At 37.0% G+C, this 17770-nt stretch overlaps 2 protein-coding genes across 3 annotated transcripts in view; both read left to right on the top strand.

Moving 5' to 3' along the window:
- Positions 1-1116: 1116 nt before the first annotated feature.
- tmem9b (TMEM9 domain family, member B) lies at positions 1117-7076 on the top strand. Its single transcript, XM_061742872.1, has 5 exons — positions 1117-1313; positions 3755-3846; positions 3937-4045; positions 4243-4377; positions 5966-7076. The coding sequence occupies exons 1-5, from the start codon at positions 1248-1250 to the stop codon at positions 6119-6121; spliced, it is 558 nt and encodes a 185-aa protein (XP_061598856.1). The 5' UTR covers positions 1117-1247; the 3' UTR covers positions 6122-7076.
- A 1495-nt stretch (positions 7077-8571) lies between these two features.
- Positions 8572-17770, top strand: part of dennd2b (DENN domain containing 2B) — a 63519-nt gene continuing 54320 nt past the window's right edge. The window contains exon 1 of one of the 2 annotated variants that reach the window (XM_061742814.1): positions 8572-8715. The gene's annotated coding sequence lies outside the window, so the exon portion shown is untranslated. Of the gene's footprint in view, positions 8716-14269; positions 14450-17770 lie in introns of those variants that run through there. The other variant, XM_061742803.1, reaches the window with a different exon arrangement.

The raw sequence follows: 17770 nt of genomic DNA, 5'->3' as shown, positions 1-17770 counted from the left end.
CCAAAACGTTAACAATACCTGAAAGGAAGTGTAGCACTGTTCATATGGTTTGATGAGTTCATGTACTTCATGTACAATCCTGCGGGAGTTGTATTATGAGCTGGGATTGCTTTATTTGATCTCTATTTAAAATCAACATAAACATAAAGTAACTAGCTGACCACTCTTCTTTAAATGTATTTTTATTTTTTTAATGTGGGCCCTATATCCCAAGATAACACGGACGTTGACAGGATTCATCGCCTCAAAAGTTGAAAGTGCAGTTCAGAGAGATTAAGAAATAATTTTCAAGCACGAATCAGACACCTCAGAGTGCAGACCTTAAATCCACTGATAAAAATTATAAAAGCAAGATGTGCTTTCAAACATATCAGTGGATTTCTGGAAGAAACAAGGCAGCGTTCGGTTTATACTCTGCTGTCACAATTTTTCACCATTGTAGTTTAGTTTAGTTTATTTGCACATAAAACAGAACAGTAAAAACAATGGTCAAATGAAGCATTGTGCAGGAGAGGTGGAAGCCAAAAGGCTTATGAAAATGCCTCCCCTTTATAAAACAAACATAAACAACAATAGCAACAGCAGTAACAACAGCAGTTGTAGCAGCTTACTTCAAAGCAAAAACACAATACAATAATATAAAACAGAAAAAGACAATTTAGCATGAAAAAGAAAAACAATACTGAATTATTGAAAGATAGGAAAAATGAAGAAGATGTAGGATAATTGCATGAAAAAAAGTACAATTTAACAACTACAGAAGTGTTTCTGATCTTAACCTAAAGAATGATTTTTTCAAGTGTTTTTTGAACAAAGCCAGTGAAGATATTGATTTTAGTGATGTAGGTAAATTGTTCCATAGGGGTGGTCCTCTGTATTTTAAAGTGCGTTGATTGTCTGAAGTAGTCCATTGTAATTGAAAACATTAAAGCTAGTGGTTTGCTGTTCTGCAAGAGGTACTTAATCGGAAAAAAGTTGGATTTCTTAAAAAAAATCAAACGACAACAATAATGATAAAAAACACGTAGGTTGATGCGACAGCTGTGTCGCTACTTGCTCATGCTCTTAATCGAACACGGCCCATCCAGGTCACGTGACTGTTTGCGGAAGCGGACAGTCATGTCCGGAAGTCAGCTGTTTATCCCGACTTAGCTCTGATGGCTAACGTCGTCTCTCTTTAAGTTGCAGCTCTCATTATTGGAGTTCTTCTGGAAACAGCTTCTGAGCTACTGCGAAGGACTGGAAAGATGAAGGTTGCTGCCGAGGCTGTGTGTTTGGCATGTTTTGTGCTGTTGAGCCTGGTGGCAGCGAAGGTGAGACTAATCCCAGCCTCGATAGCTGGATGTAGAAGAATGGTGATGGGGACTCACTGAAGGGAAACATCTGTCCAGAAAAACTCACCCAGAGGGGAATCATCTTTTTGATTCTTACTCATGCGCCTTAATGACTAAGCAAATTAGAACACGAGAAACATTCATGCAATGTATTGTGGATTAATGTTGTAATGATGTGTTTAGTCAGTGTTTACTACAGGGACGTGTCATTGCTTGATTTGGTGGCTCTCTTGAGTTTCAAGTAGGCTTGCCACCCGTCCCTTGAAATACGGAATTGTTCCGTAATTGGGAATTAAAAGTTGGGTTCCGTATTGAACCAATACAGACATATATTATGCTCTTATTTATTAATGTCATAAAATACAGGAGAAGGTCGGAAAATTTGAATATATTGCAAAACTTAATTCGTAGTAAATTCAACTAAAGGTGAAACAAATATATTATTTCCCACTACATTCAAAGTGAGATATTTCAAGCCTTTATTTGTTATAATTTTGGTAATTATGAATCACAGTTTATGAAAACCCCAAATGAAAAAATCTGTATATTATGAAATCAATAAACAATTAAATCATCAAAATAATAACAAATAAAGGTTTAACATATCTTGCTTTGCGTGTAATGAGACTATGTAATATATTAGTTTCACCTTTTAAGTTGAATTATTTAAATAAATTAACTTTTACACCATATTCTAGTTGAATTATTGAAATAAATTAACTTTTACACCATATTCTAGTTGAATTATTGAAATAAATTAACTTTTACACCATATTCTAATGTTCCGACCTTCACCTGTAGCTCTATTCTACATCTGGGCTGATGGACGCACACAGGCTATTTCAGTTGCTAGTATGGTTGGCTGTCTGTACAGTCATGCAAGTTCAATGCTATTAAAGCACTTTAAATCAAAGCATTTTGTTTTTTCATATAAAATAAATACATTTCTATGCAGTTTAGAAGTTTTGGGGATGTCCCTTTTTTTGGCTCCTGCGCTGCTGAAATCGGGGCGTCCCTTATTTCTATTTCTGAAAGGTGGCAACCCTAGTTTCAAGATGCACTAACATTGATGAAAACACGATATCTAAACATCTAGTGTGTGTGTGTTTGTTTGTTTATTGCGGTCATTTCCAAAATGAGAATTCAAAAGAAATGAAAAAAAAGAAAACAACAAATAAACATGAAGTTAATGGTAATATTGCATTAGACCAAAATATATAAACAAAACCAGACCAAAAAGGTGTAGGCTGAAGCTCAGCTTATTACGCCTAACCCTTTTATCATCAATTTCTGTCAGCTCCTACTTACACCGATACAAAGCAGCAAATCAATTAAAAGAAAAACATTTCATATACTTTTTGTGTATTGAAAACATTCAATATACTGCATAGACCTATTATCTATTTAAGTTCTGACACTTACATAAACAAGTGTGTGTGTGTGTGTGTGTATATATGTATATATATATATATATATATATATATATATATATATTAGGGCTGGGCGATATGGACCAAAAGTCATATCTCGATATTTTCTAGCTAAATGGCGATACTCGATATATATCTCGATATTTTTTCTGTGACATAATTGGGGTTTCCCCCAAAGCATTATAGCATAGCATCTCTGTTAGCTTCATTTTTTTCTGAGGCAAACCCTTAAAAAAACAGTCAGTTTTAATACAAAGCCTCGTGCCAAATGTCACACAGGTACCTTTGTTAACAGAGGTCTGCACAATATCAAAATGTATAAAACAAATGAAATAAAAATAAACTGCCTGCATATATAGAATAAAAATGTTTCTTGAATAAAATAAAACAAATATCCCTTTCCTGCATAACAATTAAATTAAAATACACTGTACAATTAATACAGTGTAGACAGTAACAGGCAGACTTTTCAACTGAGGTTGATAGTTCTGCAAATAACAAAACATTTGTGCAAATCTCAAATAAAACATGCAAGTCAATTTGTCACAAAATAAGCTATATCAAAAAAAAAAAATTTCTTTAAAAAAATCAATATAAACGATATTGTCTTGTACCATATCGCGTTTGAAAATATATCGATATATATTAAAATCTCGATATATCACCCAGCCCTAAAATATATATATACATATATATACATATTTATGGTCATGCTTTCTAATTTCCTTGAATTAATTATGATTCTTTAACTACTGTATAAAATAAAATGATATGACGACATAAAGTGTTCTGATATAATATGGTTGACACATTAAAATCAAATGCTGTAAGGTTGAGTCAGTTGACACTACTGTGGCTTTTTATAAACAAAAGTAACGTTTTGAAGAATAACTTGAAAAGAAGATTTTCACGTGTTTTGAAATAGAGTAACACAGGGAGTTGTTAAAAAAATGTAAACATGAATTTCACTGGCAAGTGTATCTGTTGCAGAACTCTGAGGATATCCGCTGTAAGTGCATCTGTCCACCGTACAGAGACATTGAGGGGCAGATCTACAAACAAAATGTGTCCCTGAAAGACTGGTATGTTAACAAATGGCTCAATTTTCTTAGTCATAAGAGTTGTCTGTTTTTGCTTTTACTACCAGCACGTTTGTACCGTTCTCTTTTCAGTAACTGCCTCCATGTGGTGGAACCGATGCCTGTGGATGGCAAAGATGTAGAAGCCTACTGTTTGCGTTGTGAGTGTAAATATGAAGAGAGGAGCTCAGGAACCATTAAGGTAAGGTCACGTTGAAGTGTGTATGTCAAATGGTTTTCCAAAACACAGGCATAAAATTGACTTTATAACATACATTAGCCAGCATTTAAATGAGACTCATATTATGATTTAAGGAGTTAATCAGCAATTATTCTCAGTGTATATCTTTCACATACGACTTGTAACTGCATAGATTAATGATGAATCTATACCTTTAGGTTACTATCATAATCTACCTCTCCATTTTGGGCCTGCTGCTGCTGTACATGGTCTACCTGACTCTTCTGGAGCCAATTTTGAAGAGGCGGCTGTTTGGACACTCACAACTTATCCAGAGTGATGATGATGTTGGGGTATGTGTTCCCCTTAATCTTACAGATTTGAAGCTGCAACATTTATGTTTTATATTACAGCAATATGGTATATTCTACACAGCAAAACTGTTACTCTGAGCTGTCAGTGTCATAAGACTTTGTGTGTTTGAATGTAAATAACCTTCTGTTGCACAAAATATCACATGGGAGTCATCTATTTGAGTAAAGTTTAACAAGGTTATGAGTGTGTTGTTTTGCAAGCCTCGTGTGTTAAAGTGCTCTTGAATTGGTGGGATTTTTTTTGTTGTAGATTCCATTTACTTCTTGCTCTTAGATGCAGAAATTATTTGAAAAATATTTAAAAGATTAAATACAAAAGTTAAATAAATCTAGTCATAGTTGTTATTACACTTCACCAGCATTCCTCAGTATTGATACTGTTGTGACAAGGATCTGGGAAGTGTGGCTGTAGTGACTTGGCTTCAAAGAATTCTTATTCTCTGTTCAGTGTGAAATATCACACATGTTTAGATTTTGCCATTGCTAGTTCATAAGAGGTGTAATCAAAAAGTTTGGACATTGTCCACCACATGCTTTGAAGGACTCCTGCCAGCCCTCCTGCCATGCTTGAAATACTTGCTGGAATTCCCATTCTGACTGTTCACATGTGTGCCTTTGTGACTCATACTGGGTCTTCTCCACGGTTTAAAACCCTTCAACTTCAGTTCAGAAACAGGACCAAAATGCAGGGAGCCAAGTGTAGCAAGAGGGTTGGATAGTGACCATTGATTGTGTTGAAAAAGCTGCTGCTTTGAGCGGGCAATAACAAAAATGTGTTCTCCTAGTTATCTTGGCGCATTACAGTAGAACTCTGTGATGGCAATCTGACTGTCAGACGATGATCTGGTGCCAAATAATTATGAACTCTGAAAGCATGACATTTGTCACACTCGTCTTGGAGCCCCTCCACTGAACTGTCAGCTTTCATCACCACTCATGATCTTTGACGTGATAGTTTTATGTGTTTGACACACCATTATATGTGAGACGTACAAGGTCAAATTGTAAAAGTATATATTAATATTTAACAGTGGCTGCTTTTACCTGCGGGTGGAGTTAAAGCTGCCTTTGTAGTCACTGTGGCTTGACTGTCAGAGTTCAGACAAGAAAAAGCATTAGAGAACTCTGAGAACTGTCTTGACAAAATGGTTTGTTTCATTAAAAAAATATTGAGTCCCTGTACAAAAATGTAATTTTCAAAGTGCTTGGCTTAATAATATAATTCTGCTGAAACTCTACAGGATAAGTGCTGTGGGATGTAATTATGTTGAAGTCTGCTAGAAACTTTGGCATTTGTTACAATCTTTCTCTTAAGTGTACTGAGGAAGGAAATGGAGAGTAAAACTAAACAATAAGTACCGTTCTAACATATGAGTCAGAAGTCTTGACACCAAGTTTCAAAAAGGAGAAGGAGGGAATGGTTTTATGAAATTTTACAGATACCAGCCTGAGTTTCCCAGGCCAGCTGATGCTTTTTGTCTTTAATTTTCTTTTTTTTTTTAATAAATAATCTGTTAATGGGTAGGTTTGATACAAGAAGACTTCACAATGCTTTTTGTGTTTCCAGGACCAGCAGCCTTTCGCCAATGCTCACAATGTTTTGTCCCGTTCACACTCCCGACCCAACATGCTGAACAAGGTGGAGCACGCCCAGCAGCGCTGGAGGAGGCAGGTCCAGGAGCAAAGGAAGTCTGTGTTTGACCGCCACGTTGTTCTCAGTTAGAGCATTCTGAGTTACTGGTGAAATGAAGGATCAAAAAGAAAATAATAACAAAATAGAAAAAACACCCACTGTGATATATTCCTGTTTATATTGCTTCCCTCATTCATGGTTTGTGTTGTACATTTGACGTAGAAGTATTGCTAAGGAATCTTCATCTGTTGACTGGAAATTCTTATTTAGTCTGCAGGCAGAAAGAGATTACAGTGAATTTATGTTTGCATGGTCTCAAATGAACAAGAATTTTACTCTGCATCTAATTGATTTCATGTTAGTTTCTCATCTGTTCAAAAGGTCCAGCACTCCATTTTTCAAGGTTAAACGAGCTCTAAAAGACAGATTTCCAGGTGTTGTTTTCCGCTGCTTATTGTGGCTCCATGACAGGATCAGTTCCTGATTTGCCCCCTCAAAACAAGCATGGAGTTGAGTTACTGCTCTCGCCACAGAACAAGCCTGAAGTACGAGTCTTTCAGCTTTTCAAAACACATGTTTGTAACAGCTGTTTTTATAACCTTGCACCCGGATCCACCTGACATCCGATACCTGGAGTGAGTTACATCTTGTAGTTCGTTGCATTATTATAATAATTTTTCTAAGTTGTTTACTGAACCTCCTCACTAAAATCAGTGCAGTTTCTACTGATGTCACATAGCTGTGTTACTGATCCTCACACGTTACTGACCCTTTTCAAGTCAGTGCCGTTTTACTGCCTATCCAATGTATAGTCTATTTTGTTTTTCCCTTTACTCTGTTTGTGCTTGTTGTAATATCGGTTCCATAATCAAAATCCTGGTCCAGAAGACAGCAGTGGTGTGACAGAGTACTGTTATTCTTATCTCATGTAGTTGGGCTGTGTACAATAAGAGTGGATGAACAACCACTGTTGGGAGACCCATTAAAGTGTTCTTAACCATTGTATATGTGATACCTTTAACTTTGAAATAAATGTCTGTAATAATTTGGACTCTTTATTGATTGCTTTAATACACTCGACCTGCAACATTGGTGTAGTCACATGTATAAAGCAAGTCTAATTCTGGTATACTTTCCTCTAAAAAAGTAATTGTATTTACTGTAATTAAACATTCCTTTTATCCATCTCAAATTTCCATACTGAACTGGAGGGAAAAAGCATTTCATAATGCTGTTCCCTCTGTTTGCAATCAACTCCAAAATCACCTCAATCTGGTCAGCTGGTCTCAATAAACAAATCCAAACATTTTTTTTAAACTGTCTGGATAAAACAAAGACTGCCTGTAAATGCTGTGATTCACCCTTTTGCCCCCATTTGGACTGTGTTCATTAATATTTACAGGGCAATCATTATGAGGTTTCGAGTTCCCGAACCTTTTGATTTTAAAAATGTTTTGCAGGTCTGTTTAACGATTTCAAAACACTAGTGAATACATTCTCCTGTGACTTGAGAGAGACTGCCAAAGCATTTACAGCATAGTTTATTGGTGACTTGATTTGGTGGCATCCATAACATCTAACATGCAAAAAGACTCTGGAGTAAAGACATATCTGGTAGCTTTTACTGAGGTAAGAATGACCAGTTAAGGTGCAAAAAGGAGCCTTTATGAAGACACAGACCTTCACCATGATACCCAGAGAGTTACTCCGATACTACAGTCTTTCAACAAATTATATTTGACTTCTTTTAGTCGCACGATTTAAAGAATATTGCATGCGTTTGATAAACCATTAAAGCTATTAGAATAACCGCAGTTGAATTGGTTTGATATTGGATATTATGAATTCAACACCCATAAAACTTGTGATACATACCACTGATTTTGGTCAAACCACTTGTGATGTGTTCATGGTCATCTAGACTATATATCACAAAACAGTAATTATTAAAAAATCATATATATGTGGGCATATATATGGGCTGATTTAATGTGGTTTAATGAATTCAACACCCATAAAACTTGTGATACATACCACTGATTTTGGTCATATTGCTTGTGATGTGTTCATGGTCATCTAGACTACATATCACAAGAGAGTAATTACTATAAAATCATATTATGGGCTGATTTAATGAGGTTGAATGAATTCAACACCCATAAAACTTGTGATACATAACACCGATTGTGTTTATTGTCTTGGCAATAGATTTCTAATTTATGTCACTGCAAAAGGAAATCAGCCACTTGGGGCTAAAATGTATTCGTTTGATCAATACTTTCCTAAAATAACAATAGTGTGTGTCCAAAGATTTGAAAAGTCAATAAACCCAGCCATATTGCATGATAGTTTCTAACATTCAGACCTACTTTCTGTATTCTGTATTGACTAAAAACCGCAGAAAGAAGTTTGTGGAAAGTCTATAAAGACTGTCACTTGGTGGAGATAGCTGCAGCCACCTTCTTCTCATTTTACTAAGTGATTTCCATACAGCGGCGTCATCATTTCCTGTGCAGTCCACTTTCCCAGTTTTTCCCTCACTCATTGCATCTAGTTATACGGAGAAGACTGGAGTTTTTCCCCCTAGAAAAAGCTCAGTTTCCAGGCTGGACACACAAAAAGCGACGTGGGCTCTCGACAGGAATGGATCATTGACCAAACACCGCACCAACCCTGACACACTGGTAGGCTTTCTATTTACCATCCTAGATCATCCTAGATGCTCTGGGAATTTAACCAAATTATCTCCTTTTTAAAAGCAGCTTCAGCGCAAATTATAGGATTTTTTTATGTTGTTTTGGCCATAGGATGAACAAAACGAACGTCTTTGCATTTGTGGAAACAGGTTATAATTAACGTGAGGGAGTAAAAAGTGACTTTGGTCGATGTTGGCAGACTGTCTTGTCCACTGTTTCAAGTTACAAGTTATTTAAGGGAAAATAGCGGTGTACGATTCGCAGTCGCACTTGCATTTGTTGGCCTAAAGGGGGGGCCTGAGAGCTTTGAAACTCGTCCATCTAGTGATCAATGGACTTTGCTCTCATCTGTGTTTACTTTTGACTTCATACCACCACAAACCTCAGATCAATCTGGCAACCCAACCCACACACACACACACACACACACACACACACACACACACACACACACACACACACACACACACACACACACACACACACACACACACACACACACACACAGCCTTGTTTCCATTACATCAGAAGGAACTGCATACTTCCCCCCTATCCATACTGTAATTTCAACCGTCGTAGTCACTTTACAGTGTAAATATTTACCTATTGGGAGTTTCCTTTATGTTTGTTTTGTAAGGAAGCAAATACTCTTGTCTCAATGGATTCATTCACGCTGCATTAGTTTTCAAGGTTTGTGAACTGTTAACGGACTAATGTTGTGTCTGCTGGAGGCTGATAAAGGATGAGTTGAGGAATGTCCTTCGTGTGCAGCATAGTTCTTCTTACTCGTCTCTGGGAAGACAATGGGACTTTTGGTTTTAAGAGTTTTCTGTTATTAATACCTGAATGATCTTCTTTGTCACATATCCCACAACCCTGACCTGACTTTATCTTTGATGTCACAATCAGCAGTGGCATCCAGCTTCAGTATTAAAATCACAAACACGTATTTTTCAACATTCAAAAGCCTATAAAGTGGTCAGTATTATTTTCCATTAATTGATGACAGATGACAGAATTGATAGCAGTTTCATTCCTGGGCCATAGAGTGCAAAAATTTGGTCTGCGAACAATATACCTACTTATAATTGTCCCTGCACAGCCACAGAGTAGCTGAAGCCACATGTTTTGCGTGGAGCATTCAATCAGTTATAAAAGAAAACAGGTGGCAGTCCTCTACTTGAGTCTGGTGCTCTGCTGAAGAAGCTTCCAGCTGAGTTGTGCAGTTTTAAAGACGAGAGGTTGTCTTTACTTGACAAGTTGTGTCTTCTCCCTAATTTACTGCATCTCAGAGTGCTGACATGGTGCTGACAAGTTCCTTCGATGCCTCAGGTCTGTTTCTAAAACCTGATAGTGTATTTATTGCGGCATTCGCAATAAATACGCGGGAATGTCCCCAGGCTACTGCATTTATGGTTGAGGTAACAGAAGTCTCATAAACTTAGGGAATCATTTCTCTGGATGTTCAATGTTTCGTGAATCACTTTTATGTGAGACAAGAGGCATTACTTCCCCCTGGAATTTAGCTTTAGCAGGTGTATCCTATTGTTATTTGCAATGTCACACTTCTTTGGTGAAATTTGAAAATTAATTTGAAATAATTTCACGCAAAGTTTTCGTAGGCGGGCTTCATTCTTCAGGGTTGGAAGAATGTAATGTATGTGTGTGAGTCTATGCTTTCATGCACCCATGTCATGCAAGAAGAGGATGTGGCTTTTAATGAGAAATCCAGATGGCACAGCGATCGGTGGAACAATGAATACCACAAATTTAAACCCTGCTCAGACTCTGGTAAAACATCCCACTAAAGCAGTCACTGCTCCTGCCTTTTGTGCTCAGATTTGAAGTGTTTTCAGGAAAGACGAGCTTTACGAGACCTTGGAAAGGTTTTGACGTGGTGCCTGAGAAAAACCTTCCTCCTGACTTGACGTTACAAGACATGAACACGGATGTCTGGAGTTTGTGACCGCCTCTCTCTTCCGAGGCCTGTGGGACGATAAGACCCCCCCCCCAAAATGAGCCGGGTTTCTGGACGAGAACAGCTTGAAGTTTTGGTTTAAAAATGGCAGTGGTACAGAGAAATAACCATGATTAGCTAAATTATTTCTCTTGTAAAACAGTTAAAACAATGAGTTGTTGGAAGCAGCTGACAAAACCCACAAGACTGGCCCACTCAGTTAGTGGAGCTTTTTTTTCCTTTTCTTTTTTGATGGGACAAAGTGGACTCTTTTCATTTGCTTTTATCGCAACAGGGAAAAACTCCAGACTCTCATTTGGATAGACTGAAAAAGGCTTCAACAAAGAGACCCATTTGAGTCAGAGTGGCCATATAATTTGGATTTTTCTGAGGCAATTTGTGGATGTCAACATGAAAAAATTGTAATAGAGACTATTGCTGTGACTGTTTCTATGGTCTAAACAGGTTCAGACCACTTGACCTCTGAGAAGTATGCTATAGATGTTTGGAATTCCTGCGGATTTCTGATTTGTGGAGTAATCAGATTTTGGCATTTAAAGAATTAAATGAGAGGAGCATACTGGTCTGGTGGTTAGCACTGTGGACTCACAGCAAGAAGGTCCCTGCTTTGTATCCTGGCTGGCGTCTTTCTGTGTGGGGTGTTTGCATGTTCTCCCAAAGCATACATTTAAGTGAGAGTGCGTGGGTGTTTGTCTCTGCGTCGTCTTGTGATGCACTGTGACTGAGCCACCTCAGGGACAGCTGAGACTGACTCTAGCTCCCCTATCATTCCAAACAGGAGGAAGGGGATGTAGAAAATAGGTGAATATTAGGATAACATCAACCAGGATATGGTGAATTTGGAACTGTTTAGTGTGTTTGGAGCTGAGCTCATCTCTTAAGTCAATGTAGATTTGACTCAGATTTAAATGTGCATAAACTTGGAGTAAGTTACAAACTTACTTCATATTTATGTTTAATTACAGTGTAATATTTATCATTGAGCCATGACTAGTAGGTTTGGGTTTTGTTGCACCTGTAAACACTCCCATAAAAAGCCAACAGAGATCCTAAAGTTCACCTGAACATCATTCCAGTAAAGCCAAACTTCTTGAAACCCACAAGAAACTCATCTAGTAGTTATATTTACTGGAATATCATCAATTTACAAGATATTGTACTTCATCTTCCAGCACATGTAAGATAAGTACTGTAAATTCAGTTTTGAATCAGTCATATTTACATGGACTTTTCTGAGATTATTGCAAATAAATGGCATATTAGTTTAAGAAAGCAGGAGAAATATGAACTGACTGCATTGTCAGGTTAAAACATTAGAAAACAGACTACATATGTCCCCACAGTGTCAGCCGACTGATGCACTCTACATATCAGTGTTGTGATTGGCCATTGTGTGCTTTTAATTGTATTTTACACAAAATTGATCACTAGTTATCACATATAACAATGGTATCAAATCTTAAACTGAGTCTCACATACAGTAAGCTTAAGGAAGTAGTAAGTTCTTGCTCAGTTATGGAGCTTACGAACTTACAATCTTCCATTGGTCACACTTCCACCCTCTCATACATTTAACAGCAAAAGAATTGCTCCATCATTGACACATGATCATAAAAAACTATGTAAATTGGTTAAATGAGTACAACTTCTTTAGAAGACAATTATAATTGTCACAGAAAGTTAAAAAAAAAAAATTAAATCCTTTATATTTTAATGGTTTTATGAATTGACAGTATGGGATACAATTTAGCTATTTAAATGTTAATTAATCTGGGTTACAACAGTTCAAGCTGTCATCATGTCAAACGGTTACACAAGGTCAAAAGTTTGAAATGGTTTCATATCCAGTTTGAACTTGTGACATTTTTCAGATAATTATGTCAAGGGTAAATGGGCCATTTTTTCTGCAGACTGAATACTTGCTTGGGTATTTTGGTTAAAATTTTATAGCACAGATGAGCGTATTTACACTGTGGCCACACTAAATAGTTTCGGCCTCACGATACAATGCAAAAGCTTCACATAGACGTCAGTGACAAATTCTTTTCAGTCAAAAAACACTCCCAAACCTTATTGTCCTGCTTTCTAAACTGTATTTAAACGTTTCATCATCAGATGAAAATGTTTGATAAGTGTTTTACCTGCATTACTGACCCATGAATGGCATCTTTGTGTCCGTCTGTGTGCGTGTGTACGTGCGTCTGTCCCTGTTTTTGTTACTTCACCAGGATGGACCTTGTTGGGACCACAGCCTGGGTCTATTGGGGGGGATTGTCGTTCCTGGAGTCCTGGTTAGGGCTTGGGGTTTGAAAACAGAGGTTAGGCTTGCAGAACACGAACAACAATGAAAAGAAAAAGTCAGTGGAGTTAAACTATGAATGAAAACAGAATGGATTCAGAATTAAAACAATGTCCAAACATTAACCAGTATAAAAACAAATATAAAAACATGATTTTCACGAGGTACAAAGAAGAAGGGGTTTAGTGGATTTTAGGGGCCTGCAGATAACACTATTGGGTGAATGGGTAGATTTGTTTATATTTATGTACAGAAATGGGCAACTAATTATATGTGTATGTGTGCATGTGTATATATATATATATATATATATATATATATATATATATATATATATATATATATATATATATATATATATATATATATATAGGTATGTATGGGTGTATGCGTACGTATGGGTATATATATATATATATATATATATATATATATATATATGTATGTGTGTGTGTGTGTGTGATTATGTGTGTAAGTAGATATATACATAGATATAAAGCAGATGCAGTTAATAGAGACAGTATAGCGTAAATAAGTATATTTATATAAATATTTATATGGGCATGTGTGTACAAATATATAGAAATATTCAACTATGTGTATGTATGTATGTATGTATGTATGTATGTATGTATGTATGTATGTATGTATGTATGTATGTATGTATGTATGTATGTATGTATGTATGTATGTATGTGTGTGTGTGAGTATAATTACAGTATATAATAATAATAATAATAATAATAATAATAATAATAATAATAATACTACTGTTATTTAGCAGTGTGAGTACAGTGTGTGAGTATTTATAAATACGGGTTAAATGATTAGTGGGGTAGGATTAAATAAGTTTACACTTCTTCCTACTCCTTTTTTGTACCTTTTTTTCTTAAACTTCTCTTGAAGTGTTGTTTTTTACATGTACAAAAATAAAATAAAATAAATCAAAATCAAAATAAACTGGTAATGGTTGAAGTGAGGGGTTTCAGGCTGTCGAAAAAAAGAAAGGAGGTCAGTGTAATGTCCTGACAATGAGTTGGCCGAGTCTGTTTTTCAGTCAGTCACTCCTGAATATTCATCCAGGCTCCTCAGCCCTCAGCCGGACAATGAACAAGAGACAGAGGCTGAATGCCTGGCTGGCTTGAGGAGGGAGGGGAAAAAAATCCCAAGGAAAAGTGGGGGGCAAACAACCCGTTTCCATGGCAACAAGTCCTGCCTCTGCACAGCACTGTGTGAGAGGAGAGGAGAAGCTGGAGTTTTTTTTTTTCTTACTTGTGTGTGTGTGTGTTGTCGGTTTTGCTTGGAAAGACATGAGTCGGAGTGTGTTGAGAAGTGCAGGTATCCGGCGGAGCCAGCCAGCCTAGACCCGCAGGATCCGTTAGTCGCACAGGGATTGTAACAATCTGGAAATGTCAGCAGCCATGGATGCGAGGAGAAACTCGGAGGTAAAAAGCCGCCTGACTTTTTGAACCGCTACTGACGAGCTTACAGCAGGAAGTTTTACACCGTCTGGCAAAAGCAGGATCCGACAGCAACTCTGCTGAAAATGCTTAAAGCCTGAATTATGGTTCCGCGTTAAATCGACGCAGGGCCTACGCACGTAGGGTACGGCGTAAGGTACGCAGCGACGCGCACCGTACGCCGCGGCTCTGCGTTGGTGTAACGCGGTACCATAAATCAGCCTTAAAAGTGTCCCCATATGACCATATTTGGTTACCGACATGTTGAACCATGAAGCAGGGATTCAGGACTCTCTTTCTCTCTTCTTTATTATTATGATTTTATTTTTCAGCTGACCCTTTGAATGAATGAAGAAATATGTCCAAACTGATCCAGGCTGAAACACTGCGGGCTGTAATCAGATCCTAGTTTAAAACATCCAAAAAGTCAAAGCAGTGGATAAGCAGAAAAAGGCACATGACTCTTGAACTGAGCTCAATTGTGTCATCCTGCTATTGTCAAGGGCGTAGGTTTGCATAGGGACGGTAGGAACATAACACTACAAACTTTTCAGGAGGCTCAAATTGTCCCCACCAACTTTTAAGCAACATTATTTGCATTATATAATGAGTTAAGATATATAGGTAATTTAGATTGTCTTCCCAAATGTTGTAAGGATAGAATTGACATTATTAAGTGAATTATTTTCATTATATTCAGGCTTTTCACTTGCTGAATTTGCCGGCCCATTTTTTTTTCCTCAAACGTACGTTTGATTGGCTGATGGTCTTAGACAAATGTTTATTTTTTGCATTCTGGATAGTTAAGAGATTATTAATAAGTACAATTAATACATTTATTGTGTATGTTTGTTAATATAATTTAAGTTATGTTAAAATAAAATGAAAACAAAGGTTTGAATGGAACCGTGTATCAGGTGAACCAATACACATGAAAGTTAGTATAAGTCAATACAGATTTATTTTGCATTGATCATTTAGCCTATCAATTAATTAGGTTCATATTCGGGACAAATGTAGCCCTGACCCCCGTTCACCTGTTTGGTCTTATTAATGTCCCGTCCCCAGCAAAAAGTTAACATGCAGGTTATTCTGTTATATCGTCCCTACCAATGTTGAGACCAAACCTACGCCATTGGCTATTGTAGTTTGGACTCTTTTGGAGGTGATCCTTCAAAAAACAAACCTACATAACTTTATATAGATGCTGTGAATTTGGTTAAACTTTCTTTAACACACTATAACGCATGTTCAGATGAATCATACTTGTGCGAACTGGGGATGTATAAGACAAAAACCATGTACATACAATGTTAGTAAGCTTTTATTTACAAATAACATTTGTTTTGATGTTGCTGGTTTCATTACAGGCCTAAGATTACAGTACAGGTGCAGATAGAAAACTAATTTATGAATGTATTGCATTTATTTTAAAATGTTGCCCGTGAAATGATGGTTCGTGGATAATATGGATTCTTGATGTCGCATGTCTAATAACACGGATAGAAGAAAACCATACTTCTGATGTCTTTGTTTAAATATGGCAGCTTTGTGTCTACTTTGAGTGTTCTGCGTTTTCAGTTTTCTTAACAGATAACGGCCTAAATCCTTATGATCTTATCTTATAATCCAAACCTTATGGTTGTGTCTGGTTTTCTTAGTTTTCCTTTTCCTTAAACCCTTTCCATTGTGCAGGTCAAACAATGACCTGTTGCTGAACTGAATACACAAACCCAGAGGAAGTTCTTCTCTGGTCTCCTTTCTGTTTAACGGGAGAGGGATGCTTTTTTAAGCAATTTTGTTAGCTCAACATTAGTCATTTTTCTTGTAAAGTGCTGAGATGAAAGAACTGTAAGTCATTTTAAGTAGGAAGGGTATTACCGTAAAATGCGATTTTGACAGATTTTCCAGTTTGCAATTTACAAATCACAAGGTCATCTTCTCTAACTATATCTTCAAGTTCAGCTGATTTCATGAACTGCTGAGAGAAAGGTTTCTTTGATACCAAGACTATGTACTTCATTTTTTTTATTTTATTGCTTTTCATGGAAGCAGTTGTGCTGCAGAGTCACATGGCTCGAAGTCACAGACCCAATTTCTTTTCTGTAATTCTGTTTCAGAGCTGTACAGGTATATATCAATCAATCATGGTATCATAATTACAGGCATGAGCCTTTAATTTGGGTTACAAAAAAGTATGAGTTAGTGGAAGTCAATTTTCCATATTGAAATTTATGGAACAGAATTGGAGTTGAGTAATTTGCAAAATATGAATACAGTCATGTGAAAAGTTAATATACAGTACAAGCCAATTATTTGGACACACCTTCTCATTCAAACAAATGGGGAAGTGTGTCCAAACGTTTAGTCTGTACCGTACACCTGAGATAACATACATACTCAAAGAACACGTGCTTGATCACACAGTGACATTTGACAAAAAACGAGCTAAATGCAAAGACTGTGAGAAACCTGTATCAGCAGTACTGTACAATGAGCTGCATGAGTAAACCAGCATCAGAAATACTTGTAGATTCTGAGAATCCCCCACCCGGCAAAACTGGGGCATATTAGCATTACGTGAAATAGGATGGGGGCTTTACAAATCTATAGGGGAATACAGACAAATCATGACAGTAATCACAATGTACAGAAACTTCTTTCTGACACTGGTATCTGATTAGAACTGTGTCAGCTGATACCCAAAACTCAGGTATCACAATTGTTATTGGAAAGGAATAAATGGTACTGCTCATATCATCGTGGAGGACTCTTTGTTCAGTTCATTTAGGTTTCAGAGTATTATATCCACAATGACTTGTGATTTTTAGCTCACTGTGCCCCTCCCTTAGGCACAGAGGTCATTCTCTTTTTATGCTGCTATCGCTCTGTTTGGTGGTCACACTCATTTTTTCTTCTGTCATTACTTTCTGGAGTCTTAATTGCCTCTCCCATGATGTCCTCTGTAGCTGTGTGAGCTAAACTCATCATTGTTTATGTGTAACATAGGCCCTTTAGCCATATGCACTTGTTGCAAGAGAACTGGGATGAGAGTCAAATAACACTACTTACTTTGGCTGGTTTTCTGCTGATAGCAGGGACAGAAAACCACAACAGCTCAATCATGCTTCTTAAAAGTAAGCAAATTCTCCTTTAAATTAAAGTGAAACTGATATGTCAACAAGTCTTTTGTGCTGAGTAGCAGAATCCAGTTACTTCTCCAGCAGCATGCAACACACGCTAAATGTCACCAAGCCAGTTTAGTCACAATGCTCTTCTCAGGGCTCAGGACTAGCAACAATCAGT

The sequence above is a fragment of the Cololabis saira genome, chromosome 2 (assembly GCF_033807715.1).
Source record: "Cololabis saira isolate AMF1-May2022 chromosome 2, fColSai1.1, whole genome shotgun sequence".
Taxonomy (NCBI): domain Eukaryota; kingdom Metazoa; phylum Chordata; class Actinopteri; order Beloniformes; family Belonidae; genus Cololabis; species Cololabis saira.
The sequence above is the reverse complement of the archived record's forward strand: the minus strand, read 5'-3'. Positions and strand labels throughout refer to the sequence as shown.